Raw genomic sequence first — 12,462 nt, forward strand, 5'->3', positions numbered from 1 at the left:
GGATTCATTATCTGCCAATGAGTCACCTCATTTGAAGTCTGTCTGGTCATTGTTTTCACTGATAGAAGAGAAATGTACATGTCAGTGGAGTGGAAGGCTGTGGTCCCATTTAGTTTGGCAAAGGACAGCAGAAGGAGGGGTGTTCCTGCTGGTTGATCTTAAGGAACACCAAGGGGTTCTTGTCTTCGTTTTGGCTTTTCTTGTGTAAGCCCTGGGCAAATGGCTCAGTGTAACTCTTGGCAAATGGCCAAACACAAAGTTTTTTTTCCTCAGAAATAAGCTTGAACTGTAGTACTTGAAGTTTAACGTGCACTTGTTGTGGAGGACCCTTCCAACTTCTTAAATTCCAAAGCTGGTACTGAAAAAAAGTCAGTCAAGTTTTGATTATAACCCAGAATTCCCTGTGGAAGGGGTATGTGAGTAATCATTACAAACTACTGTAGGAAAACTAGCCATGGGATTGCCTCTGATCATCAGAATCAATTTGTTTTCTCTTTTCTCTGAAAATTATTCTTCCCTTTACAAGGGAAAGGAAGGAAAATGAACCAAACCTGACAATTAGCATGATTCATCAGATAATTCTAGTCACATGGCAATTATACCTTGAGTTATTTTAAGGACAAAAATCTATAGTAGTACATATTAAACCCAGCTTAGTGACTCCTGTAGATAAAGCACAATAGTGTTATGCATTCTGAAATGGGCTTATATCCTGGAGAGGTCTGAACTGTAGCTGGCACTTAGACTGCCCTTGAAAAAGGCTAAACATGCACGTACATGGGAACTAGAGGACCAAAATGTGCTGCTTTGAAAGAGGAGGATAATAAGAGATCTGCCAGGTTGAAAAAAAAGGTTCATTCAGAGGCATCACAGAGTAGGCTGGCAGGAGGTGGAAGCAGCAGAACTTGTGCAGGAGATGTCTGAATTTGGCAAGGGTTTAAAATTCAGTTTAAAATAAAGTTAGTTGCATGCAGGCAGAGCGAATGTTGAGCCTGTACACTCTGTTCAGTGTGAGTACATTATGGGAATAAGTGATATTTCCATCTGAAATTTGATAGAAAGCTTGGGCAAGCTTAATGCTGGAAAATAAGGAGTTTAAAGAAATTCAGATGAGTTCTTTACCGAATATGAAAGGTATTTAGTTGTTAAGGGTTTCACTTGTTCTTTTTATAATGTTCAACTTGCATTGGTTAAGAAAACATCTTAAAAACTGGCATATGGCAAAAGTGATGGTATGGATGAAATGTGAAATGGTTTTCTTTTCTTTTAGGATCTAGTTTTGGTAATTAAGGACTATTTAAGTCTGTCATACCATTTATAGGATGTATTGTAAACTTGTAAAATCATCTGGAGTATAGAAAGGTAATAATGATAAATGCAGTTCAGTCACAGAAGAGTGCTGGATGATGTGTGGGTGGGAGAAGCAGGAGCTGAGATTCACTTGAGATTGGCAGATCCTGGCACGTGTGCTTGTAGCCCAACCTCCTGCGTGGGTTATGGGGAAGGGCAGTGCCATCACCTAGATTTGGGTGTGGGTGCTCAAGGAGCCTGCACGCTCCTGCTGGGCCCCTGTGGGCTGCTGCCAGGCTGAGCCAGAGGTGTTTCCAGCTCCTGGGCAAGAGCTTGGGTGTGAAAGGGAGGGGACAGGGCCGCTAGAAAGTTCTGAACTCACAACTGCCTGTTTTTCAGGTTTGGAAAGATTTTACAGAAAAGAGATGCAGTGTATAATGGTGTAAACCCCATGTTTCTGTGGAAGTGAGTGGTGAGCCTGCTGTTCCCATGCTGCCCCTGCTGTTCCCAACTGGAAGTTGCACTTCTATTATGATTTGGGGTATAGCATTGTCCAGAGTGTGCTGTCCTGTGCTCCATCTGCCCAAAATATGTTTTGCCAGTAGCTGCTAGGAAGTTTCACAAACGTTAGTACTGAAGACCACATTTGGGTTCTTTTGCTGAATGTTTTATATTTCCATTCCTGTGTCTGCAATTATGAATTTTTCCAGAGTTAAATACACAGAATATGAAAATGAAGTTATTGAGGCCATCAAGTAGCTTTTATTTAGAAGTCATGTATGATGGAGGAAAAAAGATCTTAAATTAAATTACTGAATGCTTAGCTGAGGCAAAGTGGGAACATGCCATCTAAACTAATAAAACAAACAAAACCCATTGTCCTAATTGTCTTACCTAAGTTATGACCACTGAAAATTTACTGGGGAGCAGTGGGAGAGTAAGGTATGTATTCATGATACATCTGAGAACATAGAAAATTAATATATTTTTCCTGTTGCTTTTCTTTTAGGTAAGTAACCGAAGGGGACATGAAGAATTGACATTTAAATGGCCAGCATGTTGCAAAAGGTATTTCAATTTAGATTCAATAAGAAATGTGCAAATTATTAATTTGAGTACATATTTTGAGTGTTTTCCTCCATTTTTTCTTCTTTTGCTCTATTGAGACTGTGTTGGCAGAGAAATTAATGAACCTGGGTCCAGCTAAGTGACTGAAATTATTTTACTTGTTATAAAAGTAGTAATTAAAATAATATGATGGTGATGATGCAGGAAATATTTAAGCGTCATTCTTGAAATCTCTTTTTGCACTGTGATCACTGGAAAGTCTGCTTTACATGCTGATTCTAAAGTGATAGATGCATTGCATCTGATTTGTAAGACGTGCTACCACTAAGTAACTGTGAGGAAGCTAAACCCGGATTTGATCCCTAAACAGCTCCTTCCTTGGCAGCCAGATGGATCTAGAGGTATGTGAGGCCTTACCTTGCATCGGGAAATAATGTCTGTAAATATGCTGTGAACAAAATCCTGGAGCTTCTGCTGGTGACACCCACACAGAAGCATCAAAGAAAACCCAGCTATATTTCATTTGCAATGGCTCTCCTACTGATGATTTTTTCACATCACTGATAATCGATTATAATTCTGTGAAATGTTTGTTTGTCATGTTGCTGTCTCTGAAATCCCTCAGGAAGGGTGTAGGTTGATGGGAGAGCCATGGTTCCAGAGAGCAGTTCCTGTTAATTCCAATTAGGGATGGTAATGCAAAACTGTTTGGAAGAATCCTCACGAAGGCTGGTTCAAGGAAGAGGAGTCTGGCTTACAAAAATGTCAGTGTTTCCTAATTATTTCCATTAGAGTGAAAGTTATGCTTCTTAATCTTTTTGACAAAAGGGTGCCAAGAGGAAGATAGACCTATTGATTAGGAAATGTCTGGGGGCAGAGGCAAGTTCTGATTTCAGTGAGGCAGAACGGAGATTTATCCCTGAATTTCCTGCTTCTGAAAAGATTATGGAGTCTAATGGATTGTTATCTGTTCTCCTACCATCAATTTTGAGTTAAAACCCCCAGACTATATTGGACACAAAAATTAAGTATTCTCTGAATATTTTTTGGCTGAAAAATTCTGGGTTTGCCTTTTATAGACTTATCACCATTGGCTGCATGTAACTACTTTATCTTTCTCTGCTGTTTTCCTGATTTTCCTTTGTCTGCTCAGGGATTGTGTTGACAAAGAAATGTCATGGAGAAATGAAGGCGTACCTGAAGCTGATTTAGTGACCTGAGTTGGGGAATTTTTTTTGTTTAAGAGCAAATATGTCCAACTGAAACTTTGGTTCCACTTAATTATTCCAAATTGTGTTTTAAATAAGAAGTATTTTGAAAGATGGGGTATAAATGTGTCGCAGCCAAACAAAGAAAGAAATGCATTTTTCTTTCCTGAAGCTTGCTGCAGTTCTACTGTCTCACAGGTCTTTGTGAACAGAAGCACAGACATATCCATGTGTTCAAGTTCTGCTTTTTATCAGTGAATAAGTGCCTTTGTGGGAACTAAGAGGTCTTTTCTAGTCCCCAGAGAGTTCCACAACATCATTTTAGCCTTTGAAAAGAGAAAGTTCTTGGCTAACATTAAAATAAAATGCTGCTGCTTGTGGCCACTGTAGATTTTTTTTTTTTTTTTAATTTAAGGAGCCAGACATTTAAAAAAAAACCTTCAGTTATGAAGGGGAGGCAAAACTCTCAGAAATTTGGGAATGGAGGAGAAACCTACAGTGCAATACAGCCATTGCTTTCTACACACGGAGTTCTGAGCACCAAGAACCCCTGGTTACTTGAAACTGATAAAAATTTATATAAAATCAGCAGTAACTACTTGTGCACGACTTTTATATAGCAAACAACAATATTAGATCTGGTGCGGTGCTTACTGAATGCCTCATGTATCTGCAGAGTGTAAAATGAATTCAGGTTGGTCCTGGGTGCATTTATGTCCCATGGGCTACACTGGGATACATTGTAGGGAAACAGATATAATGGTATCAAAAGATGAAATTAGAGTGATTTCTTTCAGGCAATTTAGTTTATTACATTTGACATCTTATCAGGTCTCTGAAACATAACTAGAAGCCTTCTCTTGGAAACATGTCGTGTCCTGTCTGTCTTAATGACCATCAGTAGTTGCTGTAATTATGTACCTTCTATCAGAAGCCAGCAGAGACTCTGCTGCTGAGTAAAACAAAATTCCTTTATTTTTTGTGGTAATAATATTACGCCTTGCTAAGTTTTCAGAGGTCATCTCAGTAAACCAGGCATTGTTCTGTGAGCTACATCATCACCATCTCAAGCAATATTGATTCTTGAAGTATAGATTCATTTTTTTTGTTTCTCTGTTTTTAGTTGGTGCATTACGTTTTTGTCTGTTGAGCCATATGTGTGAGTCTGAGCTATCAATAAAGGACTTTACCATCTCAGTGTCATGTTGTCAGTTAATTCAGATAAATCCCAAACGACATGCTAAGGTCAGGGATTTGCAAAGGTAGGTCAAATTCCTCTAAGCTTTCAGGTTCTCTAGGAATTGTGCCTTGCCTTTTAACATCACCAGTTCCTAGTCTGCATGATCATGGAGGTACCAGTGGAGACATGGACTGCGTTCACACAGGTTTCTCAAGAGGTAGGTGTTCACTTTTTCTCCAATGTACTGAGGACTTGGTAATCAAACATCTGTATGTGTATATCTGTTTTTATATCCCCGATGAAAATGTGTTTATTTGCCGTTGGTGAGTAACAAGGTGGCCAGTGCTATGCTACGCAGCAGGGAAATGCTGCCATGTCTTTTATTCTTCAAGCTTTTGATAAAAGACACTTGTGCATTTTTGGCAGCTGGTCTCCCCAGCTTTCCATGGAGCTGGGCAGCAGGACAGGCGTCATCCGTACTTTCCTTTTTTGTCTCTGGCTCGGCTGTAAACAGCCACTTTTTTTTTAGTAGTGATCCTGAACTGGGGCAATTGCACAGCAGCTGATAAAATGCTGAGAGAAGCAGTAACTTTTCCTGGGAAAACTGAGGTGACTGTTGGTGGGGGGGTTTAACATCAAACTTCACCAGAGAACTTGCCAGGAGTCTCTTAATATCATTCCCATGTCTTTTTAGTACTGGAGAACCAAAAAACTCTGTGAGTAGTAACTGATTGGCAAGATCTGATAGATCTGCTAACTGGGAGATATTTATTGTATCTTGTGATTTAGCTTGTGTGTTTGCTGTATCTTTTTGGTTTTTGAAGCATCTGACAAACTCAGTAGCTTGCCAGTGTACTACTCATATTGATGCCAGTAAGCATTTAAAAAGTGATTTTATTTTTGTAAGGACTGGTATTCATCATCATCAGGTAGTGGTGACATGTAAAAAAGTTGTCCAAAGAAAGAAAACTTGTTTTTCCAGACCTTGAACAGTTTATCTGCTTACCAAGTATTTTTGAGCCTGAGTTGTTGTTTAATCCCAGCTGATTCTGTGTTATTGGCTATTTGATTGTGTCCCACACTCTAGCAGTGGCATTTTTCTTTAGACAATTTATTTGTCATGGTAATGGAAAAGGCTGTAAGTGGAGGACATGTGTGCTTGTGTTCAGATTTTTTTTCTGGCAAGCAATGGAAATTTTAGAACTGTTAGAAGGCTCTTTTGCCTTCGCCTCTATGATATTATCCTGGTCTAAGAAATGGATGCAGCACTTAAGGATTTTTTTTCTTTGTGTACATTGAAAGTGAAACTGCATCTTGGAGATAAACGTGAGAAATGCTTGAATGCGCAAACATTTTTAAATTCTCTCTAGATGTATAATCACTTTAAGTTGTGGCTCCTGTCTGCCTGTTTGGATTTTCTAAGGAACAGATATCTACATCTGGGAAAAAAAAGCAGGATTGCATTTCACATTAACTGGTGTTTTTGTTGGCAGCCTAAGGGGATATAAAAATTTAAATGGGCATAATGAATGAATTACCCTTTGACTTCAGACTGTTCCTTCAAAACAAGAATGGAATGGTGTGTGGTATGTTTGCACTGCTTTTCGCCTCTGTGTATTTCTTTCTAAGGGGCTCGTTTTCTCCATGATGAATTTAATCGGTCATGATCGCCCCTGTACTACCAAAAGCAAGGAAAAGCTTTATTTTTATGGTAACCAAAATGAGCACGTAGAAGTCAGGATTATTTTCTTTTTGTCTTCTTGAGGTCCATGAGTACAAAATGGGAGAAATTCCAGAGTCTCTATGAAGACTTAAAAGTATTTCAGGTTTGCTATTGATTTTCACATGGAATGAGTTCAGATGCTGGGACAATTAGCAGCTGAGCTAAATCCAGCTGAGGACAGCCTTTGCTCCAGCCGAAATTGAAGCTAATGGGCCATAAAGGCAGGGAGGATAATTCCAGTGTCCAGCCCTAGTCTGTAGCTAGACTGCCACCAGAAGGAGTGGGAGGCGGGATGCGCTGGCCAAGGGCTGAGTGCCGCGCACTCAAAACTCGCTGCTCTATGGGATTGTGTAGCCATGCTTGAAAACTGCTTCCACTTTAGTGCCCGGGAAGGAAATGAGTGTGGAAAGCAGCTCTTGCTTGAAGCAGTCACGGTTTAAGAAGCAGATTGTATGTGGCTCTTTGGTGGCTTGTTCTCTTCTGATTGGGATTTTTTCAGTTTCTTTTTCTCTGGGCATAAACATAGAAGGAAGAAGCCACTTTAAATAGGCTAAAATCTCCCAAGGTGACTTTGCTTTGCTTAATAAATAGCCCAGAGTCTAAATCTTGAGAAAGTGTCTCACATGGTCATGAGCTTTTTCACAGCTTATTTTCCAGACAAAAAGTAAAACCTGACATATAAAGTATAGACTGCAAGGAGCAACAGGTTGGCTGCCAAATTTTTTTAGTCTGTATTGGCCTTTCTGCCAAAATCTTATTTGTTTTCTTTTACCACAAGCATGGCAGACAAAAGGACATTGTTTTTCCAGTGAGAGAATGGATAGTTTTTATCAGCCAAATTTCTTACATTCTGTTCATAAACATTTGTTCAGAAAACACTTCATTCTGATGCAGCTTTTGCAGTTTCTTTATTGTGCCAGAAGAGATGAAAATGTAGGCTTGGCCACTTTGCAGAACTGCTTTTAAAGATAATCTCCTGGTTTTAATGTTTCAGACAATCTCAGATAAGACATAAATGCAGAATATTGTTGCTTTTGCTTTTCTCCATCCGTGTTCCAGTGCTATTTCTGGCACAGGTAGAGGTTGAAGATGGGCCAAGGTACACATCCTTGCCAGGGTTTCAAACAGCACTGAAGATTTGGGAGTGTCGAATGTCATCCTTTTGAGCTGGTGCCTGCTTCTAAGTGTGTTTGTGTACGGCAGAATTTTCACTCTTAAGTCTTTAAGTGCCTCTTAAAAATGTACATCTAATCTTGTGACAGTCTGCGTGTTTCATGCATGCTCTGCTCTCTCTGAAGATCAGTTTAATTGGCTCTGTTTCAAGAGTCAATGGGAAATCCATTGGAAGTGAGATTTGTGTTGAATACGAGTGTTAATGGTAGAAAGTTTTCCACAGACACTGTTGAGGGCAGACTAGGTGAGTCTCATCACTCTTTTTGCTGTAATGGGTAGGCCTGGGGTTTTTTCCTTTCTGAAGTATCAGTGGCATGTAGTTAAATACATCTGTTCTCATGAATCATTTGCTTCCATAGGCTGTTCTACAATGGCATGAAATAATAATTAAAACAGGATAATACCCCAGATTTTTCATCTTTTAAAAGTGAACAAGCTGAGGTACCAACATCTTCCCTCCACATATGCCTTAGGTTAGGAATGCAAAGCTTTTAATGAACTGTCCAGGTAAGCCATCTGTGTACTCCCCCACAAAACCCATTGTCCAGATTTCTCTGGGAAGGAGGAGAAGGGCTGGTGTGTATTGTATATATTTAAAAAACACTGTAAAACTGCTCTGTAGTTTTCACAGCTACCCATGTCTGTAACATCTCTAGTGAGAAGGCTGCATGGCTGCAGAGGTGGATACCTAAAGGTAGAGGAAGTGATTTTGGATTCCTTTCTGTACTTGAGATTTTCAGCTGAAGAAGCTGGTGAAAGTTGTGCTGCTTTGCTACCTGCTCTTGTTTTGATCAGACTGTAGCATCACAGCAGTTTGTCTCATGAATTTGTAGCCATGAGAACAAATTATGATCTGCTGTACTGGTAATTATATAAACTAAAATGCTCAAAAAATGACAGGGAGGAAGCTGCATGTATCAAAGCTGTGCTATCAGTATTCTCCTCAAACATTTCTAATGAAAAGAAAATATCAGAGTGTGTGTGTGTGTATAATATATATGCATGTGTGTGGTGTAGAGTATGTAAGTGTATGTTAAATAAAACAAAGTCCATATTCATGATTTGAGATCAGCAAATGTTAATGAACTTAAAAATTCTCTGAGGCGAGTCAGTTGATGTAGCTGAGTAAAAAACTCAAGGCCCTTGGATAAAACCCTGCCAGGGTAGTTAATAGACACTTTCTGCTACATGTAGCTTTTTTCCTTAAACATAAACAGCCATTTTTAAGATGGGAATTTGGTACAGACTCTAAAGAGTCTGTTTGCAGTTTGTTGTAGATAGGTTTTTAAGCAAATGCAAATAGTGGATTGAAATCAAAACTGCTAAGCAGGGCCTTTGGAATGCTGGGAAGCTGAGGCTGGTGGTTATGGAGTTGCAGAGAGCTTTCAGCTGCACCTTCTGACTGGAGGAATTGCTTGGGGGTGAACATGAGGGAACATGCAGTGGAAGGAGCTGCTGGGGTCCACATTTAGTAACTGTTCAAGGAAAGTAGTTCATGGTTTCTGGACTGATCCCCTAGTCTTCCAAAATTTAAAATGGAGCGGCAGCTGGAAAACCTGAGTTTTGCTTAAGAATTTGAAAAATACTGAAGCAAAAGACTGATGTGGTATCCTCTATAATTAATGTTCAAGGCTGGACATATGTTCTAAAATGTATTGGAAACAGAACAGAGACTTCCCAAGGAAGGCCTGTACTGTCCAGCAGAACACAAGGGGTGTTTGCAGGGGAGGGAGAAGAAAGGAGCCTCCTGTTAAGAAAAAGGCTGATAAGGTTTGTTTATATCCACCTGTTAGGAAGGTTAGCTGGGAGCTGCCACTTGCTCCGTACCTTCTCATAACTCTATACCAGTTTTTCTGGCTGAAGATTGAGCTCTATGGTGGCCAAAAAATTATGTAACACTTCATTCTCAATCCTCTTTATATTTTGTCAAATATGGTTTTAAAGATTACTTTGGTGATAATATTGAAACCATAAATATACCATTAATTAGTGACCTGTTGCCTGCTTTGTTCCTCAGATAGGCTGAACACCTGCAATGAAATAAACTTTTCTGGACATTCAGATCCAAACCACAGTTGTCATCCATAAAAGCTGCATTTCAAGATCAGACCTGAGGGTCTGTTTCTCATTGTTTTCTCCTTAACAATATCCACAGCCTGGTTCTTGGGGAAGAGCAGGAACAGGGGAAGCATATCTGATACTTTCCCTAAATAATCTCCTGGCCTCCAGCTGTTTTTGGCCCAGGATTTCCTGAGCTGGGTATTGTCTCTGTGATTTAATAACCCTCGGTGGTATTTTCTTTCACAAACTTGTCCCTTCTTGAGCTGAGGTAACCCCTTACCCCAGGGAAATTCCTGCCACCACCTCTGCTCTGGCTGGGACACACAAAGTCTGCTCTCCTAGAATATAGGACATGTTCTTAGGTTCAGGGAGAAGAAATACAAGGCTTAGCGAGGAAAGTAATCATATTACAGAATATGAATAGTTATTGCTACAGTTGAAATATTATTTTGAATGCAGGCATATGGTCAAGAACAAACCCAAAACATTTTAAAAAGAGAATACCATGTACCCAAGACAGAAGTCCTTATCCAAATGACGAAGCATTTGTGTCTTGGCAGTTCTTGACTGTTTGTCTTGTCAGTTCTCTTGGTCTCCAAAGTATGGCTTTATTTATAAAATATTAGCTTTCCAAGGGAAGCCATCCGGAAATGAATAACTGTAGTCACAGCTGGGTTTAAAAAGGGAGGATAAAATAGGAAGCTCCATCCATTTTGTGTGCTAAGCGATGCAGGAGGTTTGTGAAAAAGCTGCTATTGATCTCATAACACAAGAAATTTATGTATTTGATTTTCATTTTTTTGGCATTATGTGGTGTTCCTGTCTTTCATTTCAAACATTGCTAATGATTATTTTTCAATTTTTTTGATACCTTCCTGATTTTAAAGTAACTTTGTAAAAGTATAGAAACTTAGAAAATTAATAAAAAATGGGTGATTTGGACTTATTGCATGGAGTCAGTTCCCATTGGGTTGGTGTGCTCAGCAGGTTATTCCACCTTATTTCCCTCCTCACATACACCTGGGAGCACCAGGACACATCTGGCCTTTAAGGTGCTATAGCATTCAATGTAAGCTGTGGTTATAGAGTTCTGTGACTTGTTCAGTTTTGGATGAACCCTCTTGGGAGTAGCACAAAACCTTTTTATCCCTGATATGACAGCCAGATTTTTAAGGCTCTGCTCCAAAGCATGAATATTCTACAGGTTTTCAGTGAAAGCGTGCTGAGAATTTTCTTAAAATAAGCTGTTCTTCACATGCAGTTTTTTTTATAGGCCTAGACTGTCAGCCAGAGATAGATGCCAAGCACTGAGAGGGTTTTAAATTTGGTGTAATAAGAAGCACCGTGCCTGATACTGTAACTCACTGGACAGTCTGCAAGTGTTGCTCTCTGCAACACAGCATTACCAGCTGTTGGTGTAAGAATTTTTTCTGGTTTGTCCAGTCCCTAGTCAGGGACTTTCAATAAAATGTTTTGCTATTCTTTAAACAATTTCTACTTTAATTGCCAGTGGGTGGAATTATGAAAATGCAGAGAGCTGAGCTGTTGTTTGAATAGTTTGGCACATCATAGTATTATATTACTGTTAAAATATATACTGCTAAAAGCCATCTGTATAATAACAGGGACTGAATTTGAGTCATAAGTGACAGTACCTTTGTGTAAAATACAAGTCCAGATATTTATTTAAGTACCACAGTGATTCTTCCATCACTTACTATTCCTTTAAAACTCATGATATCCATCTTTGGGATATTCTCTCAAAGCTGAGATGCTGTCTCCAAACATATATATCAGTTATGGGGTTTTTTGTTACATCATTGGGATAGAATCAGCTTGACAATTGTTTTTCCAAGATTTGGAGGGTGTGTGGTTGATGATTGTTAAGCTTATTTTTGAGTGCGTAACTGTTTTCATGACCTGTCTGTCACTTATATTAAGAGGTGTGGACACAACGAATTAAGAAAAACAGTATTTAGGAGTTATTAATTTTATTGTTTATTAAATGAAGTGTCTTTTATACCTTTCTTTAAACAAAATGAAAAAGCTTAATTAGTTTGTGCTGTTTAATGTACTTCTTACTTGCCAACCACCAAAAAACAAACTCTATCTTATTCATCATTTCCCTCAACTAAAGTCCCATGTTAATGTAGTTATAGTGTGTAAGAAGCAGTTAAACCCAAAGCATGCCCAAATTCCAGTTTCCAGGGGAAGCAGGGTTATTTATATGGGACTAAAGGGCAGCATTTCTCTGACAAAGGCCAGTGTTCTGGAATGAAGGTTCAATGGGAATGATGGTCCCCTGCCAGCCTTCTGGAGAGTGGGGACCATGTACTGTTGTCACTGAGCCAGGGGACAAGCCAGTGCAAGAAATAGCATTGAAATAATTTTCTTTATCTGTGAACCCGTCAGGAAGCTGTAGCTGGGACAGCAGTGAAGCCAAGTTATTTAAAAACACTGATAATTAAGACATTTTTAGTGTTGGTTGCTCTGCTGTGTAGCTTATCCTTTGACGTTGTTTTAAAAGACTATCCAATATGTAGTTACCAGTTTGTCTCCTGTGTTACACTTGAATTACTTCTTTTTGCTCAGTAATAAAAAGTGATTAGTATATAAGCAAAGCAGACTCTTTTGTTTAGAAAGTGTCTACTAATAATTTTATTAATTGCTGTGCAAGGGATCATTGTGCCATGATTTAATTTTTTTTTTTTAATTCCTTAATCTCCGTGGAGGAAGGGTGTTTATCAGACAATTTGCAT

General features: G+C 39.1%; 1 protein-coding gene across 12 annotated transcripts in view; it reads left to right on the top strand.

Annotated features, from left to right (window-relative positions):
- ANK2 (ankyrin 2) overlaps positions 1–12,462 on the top strand; it is a 279,443-nt gene that overhangs the window by 39,887 nt on the left and 227,094 nt on the right. Inside the window, exon 2 of one of the 12 annotated variants that reach the window (XM_068188283.1) lies at positions 2,300–2,358. The exons of the other annotated variants lie outside the window; for them this stretch is intronic. Within the exon in view, the coding sequence (XP_068044384.1) occupies positions 2,338–2,358 (21 nt within the window). The 5' untranslated portion in view covers positions 2,300–2,337. The remainder of the gene's footprint in view (positions 1–2,299; positions 2,359–12,462) is intronic. 12 annotated transcript variants of the gene reach the window in all.

The sequence above is a fragment of the Anomalospiza imberbis genome, chromosome 4 (genome assembly GCF_031753505.1).
Source record: "Anomalospiza imberbis isolate Cuckoo-Finch-1a 21T00152 chromosome 4, ASM3175350v1, whole genome shotgun sequence".
Taxonomy (NCBI): Eukaryota; Metazoa; Chordata; class Aves; order Passeriformes; family Viduidae; genus Anomalospiza; species Anomalospiza imberbis.